The sequence below is a fragment of the Oryzias melastigma genome, linkage group LG18 (assembly GCF_002922805.2).
Source record: "Oryzias melastigma strain HK-1 linkage group LG18, ASM292280v2, whole genome shotgun sequence".
Lineage (NCBI taxonomy): Eukaryota > Metazoa > Chordata > Actinopteri > Beloniformes > Adrianichthyidae > Oryzias > Oryzias melastigma.
The window spans coordinates 6,161,835-6,178,792 of NC_050529.1; the positions used below are offsets into that span (position 1 = coordinate 6,161,835).

General features: G+C 38.4%; 1 protein-coding gene across 1 annotated transcript in view; it reads right to left on the reverse strand.

The window, feature by feature from the left end:
- The window catches only part of exoc6b (exocyst complex component 6B), a gene marked incomplete in the record, with an annotated part of 114,387 nt that overhangs the window by 38,022 nt on the left and 59,407 nt on the right, over nt 1-16,958 (reverse strand). Inside the window, 3 exon segments of the mRNA XM_024287366.2 lie at nt 12,865-13,053; nt 13,175-13,309; nt 14,733-14,844. Coding sequence (XP_024143134.1) covers nt 12,865-13,053; nt 13,175-13,309; nt 14,733-14,844 — 436 coding nt within the window.

A 16,958-nucleotide genomic window follows, 5' to 3' on the forward strand; every position in this document is an offset into this window, starting at 1 on the left:
AGCTAAGGTGCAATTCAGCCATTAGACAAAGTCAGGATTAAATTTTAATTATTATTAAATTAAATGTGTCAAAAGCATAATTACAAATCAATTTGTCATAATGTAAAAACTTTCAAAAAGATTTTGGATCAAAGATACATTGATCCCCGACAAGCCCCCATTAATACAATAAGCACAAGAATGTGAGAAAAGAGAAAAATCCCACATGTGAGAAGTGAGTTTAGCTGAGTAACTGAGATTGTTTCTAGTATTATGTCTAGGGTGTAATAATTTGTGGATTCAATAATGTGAAAGATGAATACTCTAAGTGCAGCAAACGGCAGCAGAAGAAGGGAAGAAAAAGTTAGAGATGCAGCATGGAGTTATGCCGGGCTAAAAACAAACATTTGTCGCTCTTCGAGTCTAAACTTGAAAGTTGCATGATATCCAAAAGTCATGGAAAACACTCAATGTCCCTCTTAAAAAAACACTGTAGTGAAAACTGGGAGTGAAACCAGCAACCATTCAACTGAGGGAGTGACATCCCAACTAGAACCTTTACACTGGAGTCATTAGCTGTGTTTCCATTAAAATGAGCACAAAACTTTATCGAAATTTTAGAAATTAAAAAAAAAAGTTTGCAATTACGTTTTCTATTAAATCTTAATTTTGCGAACAAAAACGAACCAACTCACGCGATGAGTCATTTAAAAACACAGAGACGGATGTAACAAGAGTACTTTGATATCCAACAGATGCATTTTTAATTTCTGGCACGGCACTAGCGCTCATCATGCATCAAAGGAGACGTTGGCGTCTTATTCAGGCCGTGGATCAACTACGGATGAAGAGATTTTTGGAAATCCTGGATTGACATGTTCAACTTTTGATGAGTTGTGTGATGGTGTATCCGATCGGTGGTCATGTGACCAATTTAATTTGACAAAAGCGTTTCCATTGCAGTTTTATGAAATATTTCGATTAGCCTCAAAAACCACAATGCAACTTTATTTTTTTTTTATAATCGAGTTGTTTCCATTAGGAGAATTTATTATCGCTAATTCCAATTCGCGAAACTTCAAAGTCAATGGAAACGCAGCTACTGAGATAAAATGGGATTACAAGGAAAAAAAGTGAATCTAAAAACCAAAACCTGATTATATGTTTGCGTGACTAGAACAGTACTTGATAACAAACAACAATTGTGTTCCAACACACAAAAATAGGGATTAAAAGGAGAAAATCTGAGGTTAGGCTTAAAGGTTAAACGGGAGGAAATTAAAGAGTTTAAGAGCAAAAGGGACAAAGAAAAACAACAAAAAAAAGCAAAAAGTCAAACTGAGGATGTAATTAATAGGAAACAAGCTTTCTTGTAATTATCAAATAACAATTTTCATCATGACTCATTTCCTTTATCTCCATTCTACCACCACTGAACCGAGACGCCACGCTAAAAGCAGAAAGGAACTTTCTCACAAACACAGAGCTCAGAAGGGAAGTGCATGTTTCACTGAAGGGGCTGATTACACAAATTAATCCTGGCGACACTTTGATGTGTCTGGCTGACACAAACAGAAACACAGGGACCCACTTTCAGGTGATTAATAAGAAACGCCAGGCTTCTCCTTCTAGCCTTCTATGCAGAATTACATCCATTAATCACACGGAAAAACCAAACACATGCATATAAACACACACACACAAACAGTAATTGTTATCGTGCATCAGCTTCAAGCACCGGTGGGAGGAGGTTATAATCATACAACTCCAAAGTGTGTTTACACAGCTCTAATCGCACAAAAACGACTCAGTTTCCTTGTCTCGTGTCAGGTTTGTAAATGCTGCCACCATTCTCAGTGAACAAATGATCAACACTGTCACAACAGCAGCCAGTTCAACAAGTGGACTGGACTCAACTTTTGCTCCCGTCTCCAACGGTACGTCTGTTCAGAAGACGGTGCTGCCTACAAACCGCTGGCTCAGAGTATCCAAGAACATTTTAAATGAAGATATTTGTGTTTAAGTTTGAAATCAGAAGTAACTGGAGGCGACTCAGTTCATCGGGTAACTGGTTATAAAGTCAAGTAAATGTTAGAAAATGTCCCATTAACCTTTAAGAAGTCAGCTGGTTATTGCCAGCTTAAAACGTTCTATTTTATCCCATAGCTTTGCATTTTTATAATTTGGTCAAAAAGTTGTAATCTCCCGTAAACATGTAAGATGTTTATTAGGAAACAATGAAGTGAACTTACTAACAAATTTGAGAAATAGCGTCTTGAAGCAGAAGTCTCGTTTGGTTTTATGTAGTAACACTTTGTCAACAAACATCTTGGTGAAATAAAAGCAACAATATGTGGTGGAATATGGGAAAAAAGGGTGCGTTCAATGGCTGGGGTGTCCAAAGTCAGTCCTGGAGGGCGGGCTTCCTGCTGGTTTTCCTAAAACCCTGCCTTATCTGCTGCTGATTACCTGGATCAGGTGTATTTAACCAGTAAGGAGCTTCAATGGCAGGTTGGTTATTAAACATGTAGGACACTGGCCCTTAAGGATCGACTTTCCATCCATCCATCTTCAGAACTACCAAATCCGGTTTGGGGTCACAGAGTTACTAGAGCCTATCTTAGGGACTGTTGGGTGAAGGCAGGGTGCACAATGGATTGGGTGGATCCATGGATGTGTATCGTTTTGGATTGTATCTGGTTCTTCTCTTTCATTCAATCAATGCAAAGGTAAAATGACTGGCTAGGATTGAACATCGAAAATCGATGAGAAAACGGGTGATTTATGTGTCCCCTAATGAAGCTCCAACATCCACGTTTTTATACTGAACTATACAACAATAGTGGTACCTACTTTCCATCAAGTGTCTGTACCGATCTCTACCCTGGACAGGTCACAAGTCTGTCGCAGGGCTACAAGACTACTTATGTTAGATAGAAACCGTCTTCATAAGCTGCGTTTCCATTGACTATGAAATTGTAAAAATTGGATTTGCAATAGCAAATTTGCCAAATGGAAACACGACAACTTGAAAATAACTCACATTTATCGAAAAAAAACAAAAACGTTTTTGCGCTAGGAGAAGGCGGTTTTTGAGGCGTTTCGAAAGCGGATACCACGCTTAGCTAGCGTGCGCCACAAAAGGTGCCACAGCATCAAAGAGCTCATCAAAAGCTGAGCGAGTCATGCGGAATCGTTAGATCCACAGCTCCTCTGTAAAATCACCAACCACGATTTCCCAAAATCTCTTCATCCGTAGTGACTCCAAGGCCTAAATAAGACGCAGACGTCTCCTTTGATAGATGTTGATGAGTGCTAGTGACAGGGCAGAAATTTGAATGGATCTACTGTAAATCAAAGTATTGTTCACAACTGTTGCCGTGTTTTTGAATGACTTATCGCCCGAGTTGTTTGTATTTATTCGCATTCTTATGATTGATTGGAAACAGTGTAAGAAATAAAATTTCAATAAAGTTTTGCGTATATGTGTAATGGAGACACAGCTGTTGTTACTGGTTTCCTTCAACAGTTGTCGTTCCCCTTTCAGATCATCCTTTCAAGAGCGTATTAGCTTTCACTAATTTTCAAAGGTGGTTTGGCCAAGAGTTTTACGCCGGAGGGATACCCTTCCTGACACAACCCTGTAATTTATCCAGTCGGTTACCAGCATAGGGGGACCCAGACAGGCCATCTCGTAGCTACATAGTAAGGCAGTAGCTCAAAGGGTCGAGTCCAAGGAGCCACCAAGCTCATCATACCATTTGGGAATCGAACTTCTCATGTGCTAGTCCTGCACTTGGTTAAATGTAATTAATGTAATAAAAATCAACTCATGAAGATACAAAAGGCCACAATGGGCACTAATGTATACATTTATATTAAAAGAATGTACCAAATCCTGATTAGTGGACATCAATAATTGACCCTCTAGTCACGCATGTTTGTCCACCATTTTGTCCTTTGTTTTCCTATCAACATTCACTGATGTAGTACTAAATCCAGATCAGACCCCGACTGTAAGTGAACTTCAGTCCACCTCCACAAAGTGTCTGGAGAGAAGTTCAATGAAAAGGCTGCCCCGGCCTCATGGGGAAGAAGAAAAAAATAGAATTATACACACGTGCGAGAGCTCATGCGACTGGCCGGATATCCTCGAGTCCGCTGCTGGCCTCTGAACTCTGAACACACACTCTACATAACCTCGGGGGTCAATTATCACAGGAGGAGATTGACCATGAAATGAGCTAATTCTATTGACATGGCCTGAACCTGAGCGGCCTCAAACACACAGGTAGGTCTGACCGACACAAACGCTGCTGCTGCTGCCTTCAACTTCCAGACCAGACAACTGGCAACGATTAGCCTGAGGCACACTGGAGGGGCGGCAAAGAAACCAAAAAGGAAAGTAGAACTCAGTAAGGAGAGTGTCTACTATTCTGGAGCAGCTAAATTTGACTGCAGCTTTTTAATGACAGAAGCAGGTTGAGCTGGAAACTCAAAACAGTAAGTCACAAACACCATTTCACAAGTCCTGGAAGGGATTGGACACAGTGTGTAACGCAGTTCCGATCCATCCAGAAAGCTGTCAGTCAAACAAACAACCAGCCGGGGCAGCCAGAAGTCAAGAGGTGGAAAAAAAAGAACCCCCGTATTGGCACATGACACGATGTCGATGCTTCTCCATTTATATCTGTATCAGGGGGATAGGAGAGTGACGGGGGAGTGTTGGTGAATCCAAAGAGCTGCAGGTGGCTTTGCTGATTCACAGCCTGGAGACAGCTGAGTGGGAATCCTCTTATTGTGGGAAAATTCCTGTCGGGACACAAACTTTGCTGCATCTGTGTTTCGATCTTAGTGTTGCTTTTAAACAAAGAAAACAAGAAGACACTACTAAGAAGGGATAGGTACAGAAACTAAATCCCAAGTTATTGGTACTGCCAATACTCTATGAAATCATAGATTCCAGTGCTTCATTTTGGACACATTCAGTTTTTCTGTACAATTCCTGCCAATCACTTTGCCATTGCAGCAATTGTGGGCGGGGTCAAACGGGTTGGAGCTTTAGCCAAAATGCAAAATTCTACGACTTTAAAGATTACAGTGGCGTGTGCAACGCTGTGAAAAGAAAAAAAATTGTCGTGGCGATGAGCGATGAAATAATGTGTTTACTTCAGTGCGTTTTTCCGGCAATTGTGAAGAATGGGCGGAACCATGAGAGTGGGTGGAGCTTCAGTCAAAACACCAAAAGCACAGCAAGCAGAGGTTTGGCTTTTCAGCTTCACAGCATTCAGTAACCTGATGGGTCTGAGTGACGTGTACGGCGCTCTAGAAACAAAGTTTGCATTGAGGAATGAAATGAAGAATCTTAGAAACACTAGAGCCCTCTGTCATCCTGCAACTCTATCAAACTTCAATGTCTTTGGGGAAAAGTTTTTTTTTTCTTCTATTTTTAAAGCATTGATTCATTTAACAACTGGATCCATTTCAAAAGTACTGGTTCAGCACCAGATACAGCCCAAAAAGTACCAATCCGAACGACTACGGAGTCTTTTTATTCCCTTAAGATAAATGACAAAAACCCAAATATTTCTCTTTTTTTAAAGTTCCACGTCTCTAATTTTTACCTCAAATATTGGTGATTTTTAAACGCTTGAGTTATTTTTTTGTCAAATATTGAGTGTTCGGTTTTGATTCCTACACTGGTACTTTGAGGCTTTTCCTGGTTTGTTCTTACATATATTGACTTTGACTGATGTGTATACATGTCTGTTTGGTTTTGTAGCAGAGTGAGGGTTTCACTGTATGTTGCTTTGCTATTGAGTCTTTTGTTTTTACTAATAAGTGTGTGTAGAATTTTTTTTTTTTTAATGTCTATAAATGATTTTGTTCTTTTCCATTCACCAAACTTTACAATAAGTTATTGTTACAAATATCTTCTTTTTTGTTATGTGAACTTATTGTTTTTTTTCCGTTTACATGATCATTTGGAGCAGATTTTACTTCCACAGACAGATAACTGTTTACAGGTAAGAAAGTGGATCTGTACTCCAGTGTGGTTCAGTTCAGTGTGAATGCAAGTGGACTTTAGAGGAAAACAAAGAGAAGGATGGAAAAAACTACAGATATAAAGAAGAAGTCAAATGGAAAAATGGGAAGGTAAGTTTTTCTTTATTGAACTTTCTCAATTTTTGCTAAGTTTTTTTTAGTATACACTCTTGTTTTTTGTTGTTTTCTAAAACATAAGTTTAGTTTTATTGAGCTTTTGTCATTTCTTTTTGCTCCCACGTTATATTAAACATTTTATTTTTATTTTAGGTTTTTTTTATATTATTTGTTAATTTCTCTGACAGTTATTAATTAGAATAAATAACAATTAATTCAAACAACCTCACTGTTATAGGGTATAATGAACTACTATCACTCAGCAATCAGGTGATCAGTTATTCTTTCTTTTCTAGGGTGGAAAAAGAGCTCAACCCTTCATCATTTATGCTTATGTTAAAGTGGAGATTTTAAATCCAAACGTGGTTAAAAAGGTTAGTGGTAGACGTCACTCTGTTTCCACGGCGATGCAGATACTCACCGGTAGCGTAGCATGATCTATGGGTGTTCCCTATGATAAGAGAAAAAAATCGGGACATTTACTGCATGTCCTTACATCCAAACTCCTGCGTTATTGATGATCAATAACAATAAGCGAATAGGAAACAATGACCGTCTGGAAGTAACTTTCTTGATTGATTGATTTCACCTCAAGAACATTGGCTCCTTCTTCCACTCCATCATTCAGACTCTTGAGATGAAACCGGCTCCATCTGCCTTTTTTGTGTGATGTAATGAATCATGATGGAGAACTCAACAAGCAGGAGAAGCCAAAACGTCTCTGATCCCAACAAAAAACCAACCAAAGAATTGGAGGCTTTAGCGGCCAAAAACGTCCGTGATGGTCTGTCTTGTAAACAGTTTTCCTCTGGAAAGCTTTTTGAGGAGAATTCCAGTATAACTTGATTAGAAGTATTTTGGAATACAGTTTCGTCCTCTGAGATGAAGAACATGGATGTGCTTCATTTTTATTAAAAAGCCAGTCTTCTGAGAGTTCTCTTTGTTTTCTATCTAGAAGATATGATGACTGTGCAGTTTTAGTTTGGTTCTACAGAGGTATCATTGATCATGTTCTGCTTTAAGCTGTCCCCCTGTCAGTCTCACCAGGTTTAGGTCAACAACAGTCTAGCGTATATTAGCAAATCATCATCTTCAGACGAGCTCAGATTAGATCAGATAGATTTTGTCTAACGTTAAGTTGAGAGAAGTATATATATCGAGTGTAGTATTTGATGCAGGAGTCATGTTCTGAAAGAAAGGAAAAAGTGTAAAGACTGTTTTGTCTCGACTGAATTAGGAAAATGGAGAAAAGTATAAATGAACGGTACTTTTAGCTGTATGTGGGAGGGGCAGAGTCACAGGCTGCAACAGCAGCTGATTACTAAAAAGCAATTAAACACTAATACATACAAAAAAACAAAACAGGATTTACATTGGTTTATTCAAGAAAAGTGTTTTAGCAGTACAGTGGTTCATTGTGTATCGTAGGAGTTGTATTCTAAATGTAACGCGCAATAGACGAAATCCGAATTAGACGAAATCCGCAATACCAATCGGACCAGCTCAGTGGCTTTGTGGTAGAGTGTCCGCCCTGAGATTGGAAGGTCGTGGGTTCAAACCCCGACCGAGTCATACCAAAGACTCTAAAAATGGGACCCAGTGCCTCCCTGCTTGACACTCAGTATTAAGGAGTTGGACTGGGGGGTTAAACCACCACATAGTTACCGAGCGCGACTGTGTCTGCAGCTCACCGCTCCCCCAGGGGATGGGTCAAATGCGGAGAACAAATTTCACACATCTAGCTGCGTGACAAATAGTGGGACTTTTACTTTAACTTTAACAATAGACGAAACACAGGAAAGAATCCGGAAAAGAATAAATCTGCAATGGATAAAATCAGCAAGAGACAAAATCTACAATAGATTGAATCCGCAAAACAACAAAATCTGTAATAGATAAAAATCTGCAATAGAATAAATCTGCAACAGACGAAATCCACAAGAGACAAAATTAAACAATGGACAAAATCAGCAATAAACAAAACCCCCAATGGAATAAATCTGCAACAGACTAAATCTGCAATAGGCGAAATCCCGAATAGTTAAAATCCACAAAAAGATGAAATCTGTAATAAACAAAAATCTGCAAAAGGCGATATCCGATTTGACAAAATCCACAATAGGCAGAATCCAAAATATGCAAAATGCGCGATAGACGAAATCCACAATGGAACAAAATCCAAAATAGATGATATCCTCAGAAGACGAATTTCGCAAATGGCAAAATCTTCAATTGACAAAAGACGAAACCCTCAATAGACAAAATCTGCAATGGAACGAAATCCGTAACAGATTAAATCTGTCATAGGCGAAATCCTCGAAAGAATAAATCTGGAATACTCGAAATATGCAATAGATAAAATCCACAATAGGTGAAATCGGCATTAGACAAACCTAGCAATATACAAAATCAGCAATAAGAAAAATCCTCAATAGATGAAATCTGCAAAGAGGTCAGCTTTACTTTTTTTACAATTCTTAGAAATGTTGGAAGCAGTACAAATCATCACTACACATTTTATACACTTTTCTCAGAATATTAGTAGAAAAATGAGTCCAGTATATGAAATGAATAAGATCTGATTGAGATAAAAAATGTACGTAGATTTGGAATCTGAACAGATTCATTATTGGAGACACGGCACAGAGGAGACTGACTGACAGCCAATCAGAATGAAGAATGCAATGGACTATTATGAAATAAAAATACAGCGAGGAACCACTATAAAGTCATGTCGTTTTTCTGATACAAGTCTGAATCCAAATGGTTTCTCGGTTCTTTTCAGCAAATTAGACCAGAAACACATCCAGTCTATCTCAAGGAATGAAAGATTCAGAACAATGAAACAAAAAAACTATGTATTTGTCTTTTTCTTTAAAAAAATTCAAATAAGAGAGGGTCTTCAAATGTTTAAATCAGTTTATTACAACTGTGTAATACCCGCCTTAAATAAGAAACTAAGTTGTCTTGATGGCCTTGAGAACAAAAAAGGGAGATTTTTGAAAGTTCTTGAAGCGATTATGTCACTGCAGGTTTTAACCTCATAGTTTGTATTTATGTATTTTATTGAAGTCTTCATTCATCCTCTCATCGTTCCAGAAAAAGTTTTTTTAGCTACAATGTCAAAAATACTTCTATCCTAAACTCCCCTTCACCAACACCAGCGGTGAGTTCACCTCACTTTTACTCCATCACCTTTAATTTCTCGGGTCATACCACCCAGTATTTTAGATCCATAGCATCTGATCTACTTAGGAGGCCCACGCTGCGTGTTAAAGTGTGTGTGACGAGGTCATGTCCGGGGCTTGTGGGGGTGAAGGAAAAGCTCCTTAGAAGTGCTGGAGAACACTTAGATCAACTACTGTATGTGTGTGGCCTTATGGCCTTGTGACCCGCCGACTCTAAATCTGGGGGAGTAATCTTCTTACAGCTGACCTGTGTGTGCGCAGGTTTTAATGAATCCCTGCATGGTCTCTAACAAACAACATTAGAAAATAAGCGAAAATAGATGAGCGGAAATACAAACATTTTAAAATAAAGCTGAAAATGAATAAAAAGGGGGTTTCATTGAGTTTGTAGTCAACATACAAACAACAATAACAATTGATATTGATGATAGTAATTATAAAAAAGGGCTGATATGAAGATTTCTGTAGATAATAGTGCTGCCACAAACAACTATTTTAAAAGTCGACTAATAACCGATTATTTTTTCTGAATTAGATTTATAGCATTACCTGTGATAATGTTAGTGTGAAAGCTGTAAGCTGAATTTAACTGCTGAAGATGCTAGTGCTGATAGCTTAAGATACTAAAATTGATAGCTAAAAATGCTGAAGCTGATAGCTGAAATCACTGAAGCTAAAAGCTGAAAAACGATGAAACTTATAGCCAGCTAAAATATTAGTTAAATTCCAAAATAGCCTAAAACACTGAAAAAAGCCTAAATTAGCCAAAATAGCTAGCATGTCGCTGAAACATTAGCTAAATTCCAAAATAACCTTAAAAACTGAAAAAGAAATCCTAAATTAGCCAAAATAGCTAGCGTGTAGCTGAAATATTAGCCAATTTCCAAAATAATCTTAAAAACTAAAAGAAAAATCAAGAATTAGCTAAAATAGCTAGCATGTAGCTGAAACTTTAGCTAACTTCCAAAATAACCTTAAAAACTGAAAAAAATCAAGAATTAGCTAAGATAGCTAGCATGTAGCTGAAAAATTAGCAAAATTTCAAAATAAACTTAAAAGCTGAAAAAAATCCTAAATTAGCCAAAATAGCTAGCATGTAGCTGAAACTTTATCTAAATTCCAAAATAGCCTAAAACACAGAATTTCTTTTAAAATTAGCTAAAATAGCTAACATGCAGCTGAAACATTAGCTAAATTCCAAAATAGCCTAAAAATCCTTATTACCAAAGTAGTCAAAAAGCTAGTATAATGCCATTATAACTTTCAACTTTACTACATTCTGACTCCATATAATGTAAAGTAACGTCTAATCAACTATTAAATTAGTCGTTGACAATTTTAATAGTTAATTAGTCGCAGATTATAGTGGGCAGCCCTAGTAAATAACTTTTGCTGATTAAGTTTTGATGTGATTGCTAGCTAAAGCTAAACAACTTGGTGTAAAATCAGAGACCAAAACTTAATACTTTATTCAATCACTCTGTATTAAATGCGTTGATTATCAGCTTTTAAATGGTACATGGTATACCGTGGTCCTTCACTATATCCTAGTTTATGTTTTCCACTCGTCCACTCCATGTAGACTAACAGTATGTAGAGCTTTTACAATCACAGTCCAATTTACCAACGCTTTCACCAATCCAACTTGTAACCTCCAGGAGCTTCATGGGGGCACTTCCACATGTAGACAGGTAAGCCAGGACCTGAACTTAGAAAGTTCTAATCAGAGATCGACCGCTCTACCTCAGTATCACACATTGACTGTATATAGAGACGTCACTCATAGAAAATGACTGCTACTGCTGGACCTTTTTCCATCCAGTCCTTCTGCTCACCTGGTAGGTGTGGCCAGTGTGCCTTAATTGGCACCTGTTGGCTATTGAAGACAGAGGCTGTATAACAACTTTGAGTTGTGTTGGTTTGTTCCGTTCTTTTTCCCCTCTTTGTCCTCAGCAGTCTTACACTGCTGGGTTTTGTTATTTTAGTTTGGGGTTGGTAGTCTTAATTTGCCGGCTTTGTTTATTTGTTTTCTTTAGGTAGTTATGTAATTTCCCTTTGGTTCGTCTTTTTGTTTGGATCCGCCCACTATTCCCTTAGACCAGGGGTCACCAACCTTTTTGAAACTGCGGGCTACTTCATAACTTGAATAATTAGAAAAAATATGGCAAAAGTGTGAGGATTGTCAAGAATATGTTAAAAATGAAGTTTTTTTCTCACAAATACAATGACTGAGAAATGGCTGTTGATTTCTCAATCGAAATATTTCAGGGTTTTTTTTTCCTATTTGGAACACCACAGTCCAGTTCTCTTATACAGTCAACGGTACCACCCCATTAAACTGGACACAATGCTCTCAAAGGTGCAACTAATAAAAAATCTCAGGTAGAACCGGTCAACGTTTGAAAGTGACCTTGAAAGTTTCCATGAAGTTCAACAACAGACACGCTTTACGTCCATCTTTTGGTATAAGCCGTCTGATTGGCTGAGACCAATCAGAGGTCCAGATGTTCCTGTGAGTGTGCAGCTCCATCAGGAAACATAGAGGAAAGTGACCAATAACCAGAGTGGGCGTGGCCTTAGATGGTAAGAGAAGATTCAAAGGTGGACTGACAAAAATTAAACAGTCCCACTGACTCACAGTGGTGGCGCCCCGATTAGCAACCGTTGAATGAGGCAGAAAATGAGACCTCGTTCCTTTGTAGAAGTAAAATTTGATTTAATGCCTCCAAGAAAAATGAATGAAGGGACGATCCATCAAAGCAGGGGGCCCTAAATACTTGACCCCGGGGTCAGTTTGGCCCCTACCTTTCTCACATTTGACCCAACTTGAGTTCAAAGTAAAAAAAAGAAACTTTTTCTTCCCAAAGGATTACTTTTATCAAAAACAAAACATTAACAGAATACTTTCATAGTAAAATTACTGAACAAGGGAGAAGAAGAAGTTCAGAAGGAAAAGGCGGAAGTTCTAGTTTTCAGAGAATAAGAGCAGAAAATGTAAATAAGTGGAAGTTTTTACCAGATAATCAAGTCAAATTCATTTGCAGTCAAGAGTCCAAAACATAAACGAACCCCAACATCTTTATAATAACTCAGTACAAGTAAATAAATGTGTTTTAATGTTTTTCTATGTATTTCAAAGATTTTTTATAAATCAGAAGAAAGATTTTTGCAATATATAATTAAAAAAAAAAAGAAATCGTGAGTCCCGTACCTAGTTAGCAGCAGCAGCTAGCGCTTAAGATGCTAACAGCATCTGAAATTATGCCCAGGATTTGCTTCAGGGCTGGAAAACGTGCTGAGGAGGGAGCTGTGCTGCAGCGTCCAGGCGGGACAGAGCAGCTTTAGCGTCAATAGCCTGATCCCGCGTGTAATCCGGTGCTGCTGACCCGACCGGCTCACCCTTTAATGAGCTTAGCGGGCCTCTTGTTAGCGATCCGAGCCGTAACAAGCCCACACTAACGAGCTAAAGCAGATTGTGCGGCCCTGTGATGTGTCATGGATGGATCTCTCGGCTTGTGTGAGTGTGGGCACTAACGGGCAGGTTGGTGAAGACGCTGAAGGTGCTCTTCAGGAAGGCGATCAGGTCGATCAGGTAGTCGCTGGCGCTCAGGCTCCCGCCAGCGGGGGGCGCTGCCATCCAGTCGTAGTCGGCCAGCTGCAGGAACTGGTCGATCTTGGCGTTGAGGTTGGTGTAGATCTCCGCCTCCGCCGCATGACGAGCGTCCTGCAAAAGGTTGAAGATCTTTTCAAAGTTTGCCTTAAAACCCACAAAAATAAGGTTTTTGTTTTGAAAACTAAAACAAATAAAATGGTGTAAAAAGGCGTCAAAGACGAGGAGAATCCACCTTAAAAGTGGAGGTTCCGTACAGCTTGGTGGCGTTGACCGTGTCTGGAGGAACGTTTGTGATGTTGGAGATGAACTCCTCCAGGAAGTGGCAGCTCTGCTCCAGGTGGGTGGTGTTGATGATCACCTGCACCAACTACAACGTCACAAACACAATCAGGATGAGATCAGACACCAGAAGGTTAAAGTTTCTGATTTAGTCATTCAAGCTTTTATATCTAGATTCAGGTTTTCACCTCATTTTATTGAGCACTTTAACAATGCCCTACTCTTTCAGGTAGTCATATATTAACTAGTAGTTGTACTTTAATAGTTTTACTTTAAATCTCATAAATTTAAAACGTTAAATATCGTAAATTTACAATTTTTTTCTTGTTAATTTGACTTTTGTCTCGTAAATTTATTACTTTTAATCTTTTGAATTTTTTAGCTTTTTTCTTGTTGATTTGACGTTTTTCTAGTAATTTAAGACTTCAAATCTTTTATATTTATTCATTTTTTTTCTTGTTAATTTGACTTTTATCATAAATTTACGACTATAAATCTCATAAATGTACAACTTTTAATCTTGTAAATTTACAAGTTTTTTTCTTGTTAATTTCTTGTTTTAATAAAAATATTATGACTTTAAATCTCGAAAATATAAAAGTTTTTTTCACGTTAATTTATCTTTTACATCGTAAATTTATGACTTAAAATTGTACATTTAAGAGTTTTTTTTTGCTAATTTACAACTTTTATAATTTACAGCTTTAAATCTCATAAATTTAAATCTTTTTGTAAATGTACAAGTTTTTTTCTAGTTAATTTGACGCTTTTCTTGTAAAGTTGCAACTTTGTATCTTGTAGATTTATTTTTTTTTCTCGATAATATGACGTTTTTATCGTAAATTTATGACTTCAAATCTTTTACATTTATTAGTCTTTTCATGTTAATTTGACTTTTAAATTGTAAATTTACAACTTTAAATCTCATGAATTTACAACTTTTAATCTCTGGAATTTATGAGTATTTTCTTGTTATTTTGACTTTTTTCTCGTAAATGTACAACTTTAAAACTCGTACGAGATTTAATATAGTAAATTTGATCAAAGAAAATTGTCAATAAATGTACAAATTTATAGACTAGTCACACATTTAGGCTTTGACTTTTAAAGTTATAAATATACAACATTATTCTTGTAATTGAGCAGCTTTGGCTTTTTTTCTTGTAAATTTACAAGATTTAAAGTCATAATTGATAAAAAATAGATAAACACAGTTGGCCCTATAACTCCATCAAACAATCAGATCCTCCAAAGAGTGGAAGGAGGACATCCATAGTTTTTTTTACTGTGATTTGAAACGGAAACTTCAGAATTGGTTCGTAAAAAGAACTCCAGAGCATCTTTTAGCTAACTACAATAAAAAATTTTAAAATTTGCAAAAACTGTTAATCGGTCTACACCTGCTGCGACTGTGCGATGGTGGATTTAAAACTGGCTTCATTTTGGTCATGTGATGCTTTTTTGGAAACGGGTCGCATAAGAAGCGAGGCTGAGCTGGACGTTTGCATTACCTCTGCCAGCCCGACGTTCTTCTTCTTTATGGCGTACTGCAGGCAGTTGCTGAGGGTTCGGGTCAGCAGCAGATTTGTGGACTTGCGGATCATGTCGTCCACCTCCGTGGAGCTGCGGAAGGAGAAGAGCAGCAGCAGCAGCAGCTGAGCGTCAGCGCCAGAACAAACAGTTTAAGTCCATTTCTCAGTCTGAGAATCCCTCCGTTTGGAAAAAGCCTAAATGTCAGCCAACAACACAAACACAACGAGGCCTCGGACTCATTAAAGGCCGAACAGCGTTTTAAATCTCATATTTAAAAGTGCAGCTTTAAGCTCAAACCCGATCGGAGGCTTACATAAGGGAGCGCGCCGCTTATGAAAACAGAAAAAGCAAAGAAAACACCGTCCACATATCATCCATGCTTCTCGTGCTTTACGCAGTCATTAAATTACCGACTGGGCGCAGCCGAGAAAACGCTGACAGCAGCTAGGGTTTCCTGTTAAAACAAAGCCTGATGGCAGAAAATCAGAGGCACTTAACAGAACCTCTGACATCCTATCGATTTTGTTATGTTTGAAATGATGTTTGGTGAAGAAACTCAGACAAATTACTGCACAATGTCGGCAGTCCGCGGAGGTTTTTCATGGCAGCGCGTTCCTCTGGCAGCGCATCGCCTCCTGGTTAATAACAGGTTCCTGGAAGTGTCAGGCTGCAGGCGAAAAGTCGCAGCGGCTCCAGGCGCCGCTCCACGCCGACCAAGGACAAATGTTCACACACACAAACGCTTGGCGAGCAGGACGCAGAAGTCAGGAGGACGAGGACGAGACTTGAGGAGGTCACGGGAGAGAAAGCGATCCCGTTCTCTCGCTGGGAGATGATGAACAACCTGTGTTTGTGTGCTTTTTCAGTCTCCGATTCCAGAGGCCTGCCTGCGGCGAACGCGCAAATTCCAAGCAAATCCCAAAAAAAGAAGAAAAAAAAAAAACCTGACGAATTCTGAAAACATTCCAACTATTCGGAGCAGAAAACGTGGAAAGAAAAATAAATAAAAGCCCTGGAGCGGCGCGAGTGCTGAGTGGACAGAAAACGGGGGTAAAGAAGTCAACGCCTGACAGTGAACTCTGCGAGCGCGCTCTCATACACAAATATAGACGCACCGCAGAGCTGCGATCCAGTTTCATGGTATTTGAGCCGCCATCAGTCACAATAAACGCCCGCGCTGTCAAAGGGAGACCAGACGGCTTCAAGAGTGGATGGAAACAAGGAGGATAAAACAAAGCAGAGCATTAAAGTCATCAAAGGCACAGATCACAAACATCTCTATCATCTAGAACAGGGGTGTCAAACTCGATCGCACAAGGGGCCAAAATCCAGAACACACCTTAGGTCGCGGGACGAACAGCATTAACATTTATTGAACACTCTAAAAACTACATTTTCAAAACCTTAACTTTTTAACAATTACATATGAACTAGATATATAGCATTACCTGCTATAATGCTAGTGTGAATGCTGTAAGATGAATTTGGTTGCTGAAAATGCTAGAGGTGATAGCTAAAAATGCTCAAATTGATAGCTGAAAACGCTAAAGCTGATAGCTAAAATCACTGAAGATGATAGCTGAAAACGCTGAAGCTGATAGCCAGCTAAAACATTTTCGAAATGTCAAATTAGCCTAACGTAGGTTAGCCAAAACAGCTAGCATGTAGCTGAGAAAATAGCTAAAACAGTGTCCAAAACCACTCCAAAAATACTCCAAAATAGCCTAAATTAGCCAACTCAGCTAGCACGTAGCTGAAATATTAGCTCAACTCCAAAAAAACCCAAAAATCTAAATAAATGCCAAAATAGCCCAAAAAGCTAGCGGAATGCCAATTTTTTAAACTTTAAAACTAACTTTTTTAACATAATTATGAATGAATGAATAATATGGTTTTTTTCAAGCAATCAGGTCATAGTACATGACATATCACTTAATAAATCACAAGTAGATCACTTGAAAGGGAGTGGAAGGAAGCGAACTTATATAATCCCACCCCGACTCGACCGTACCATTTTCTCTACATGAATTATCGATATCCGGTTCAGGACTTAATATCAAATATTAATAGACCCGGAACCGGAAGAGTTATGATTAATAAAAGTAAAATAATAAAAATAAAATGATCTGGAGGTCCGGATCCGACCCCGGGATCTAGACTTTAACACGTGATCTAGAAGAAAGTCGCCTGGATGAATCAGAACC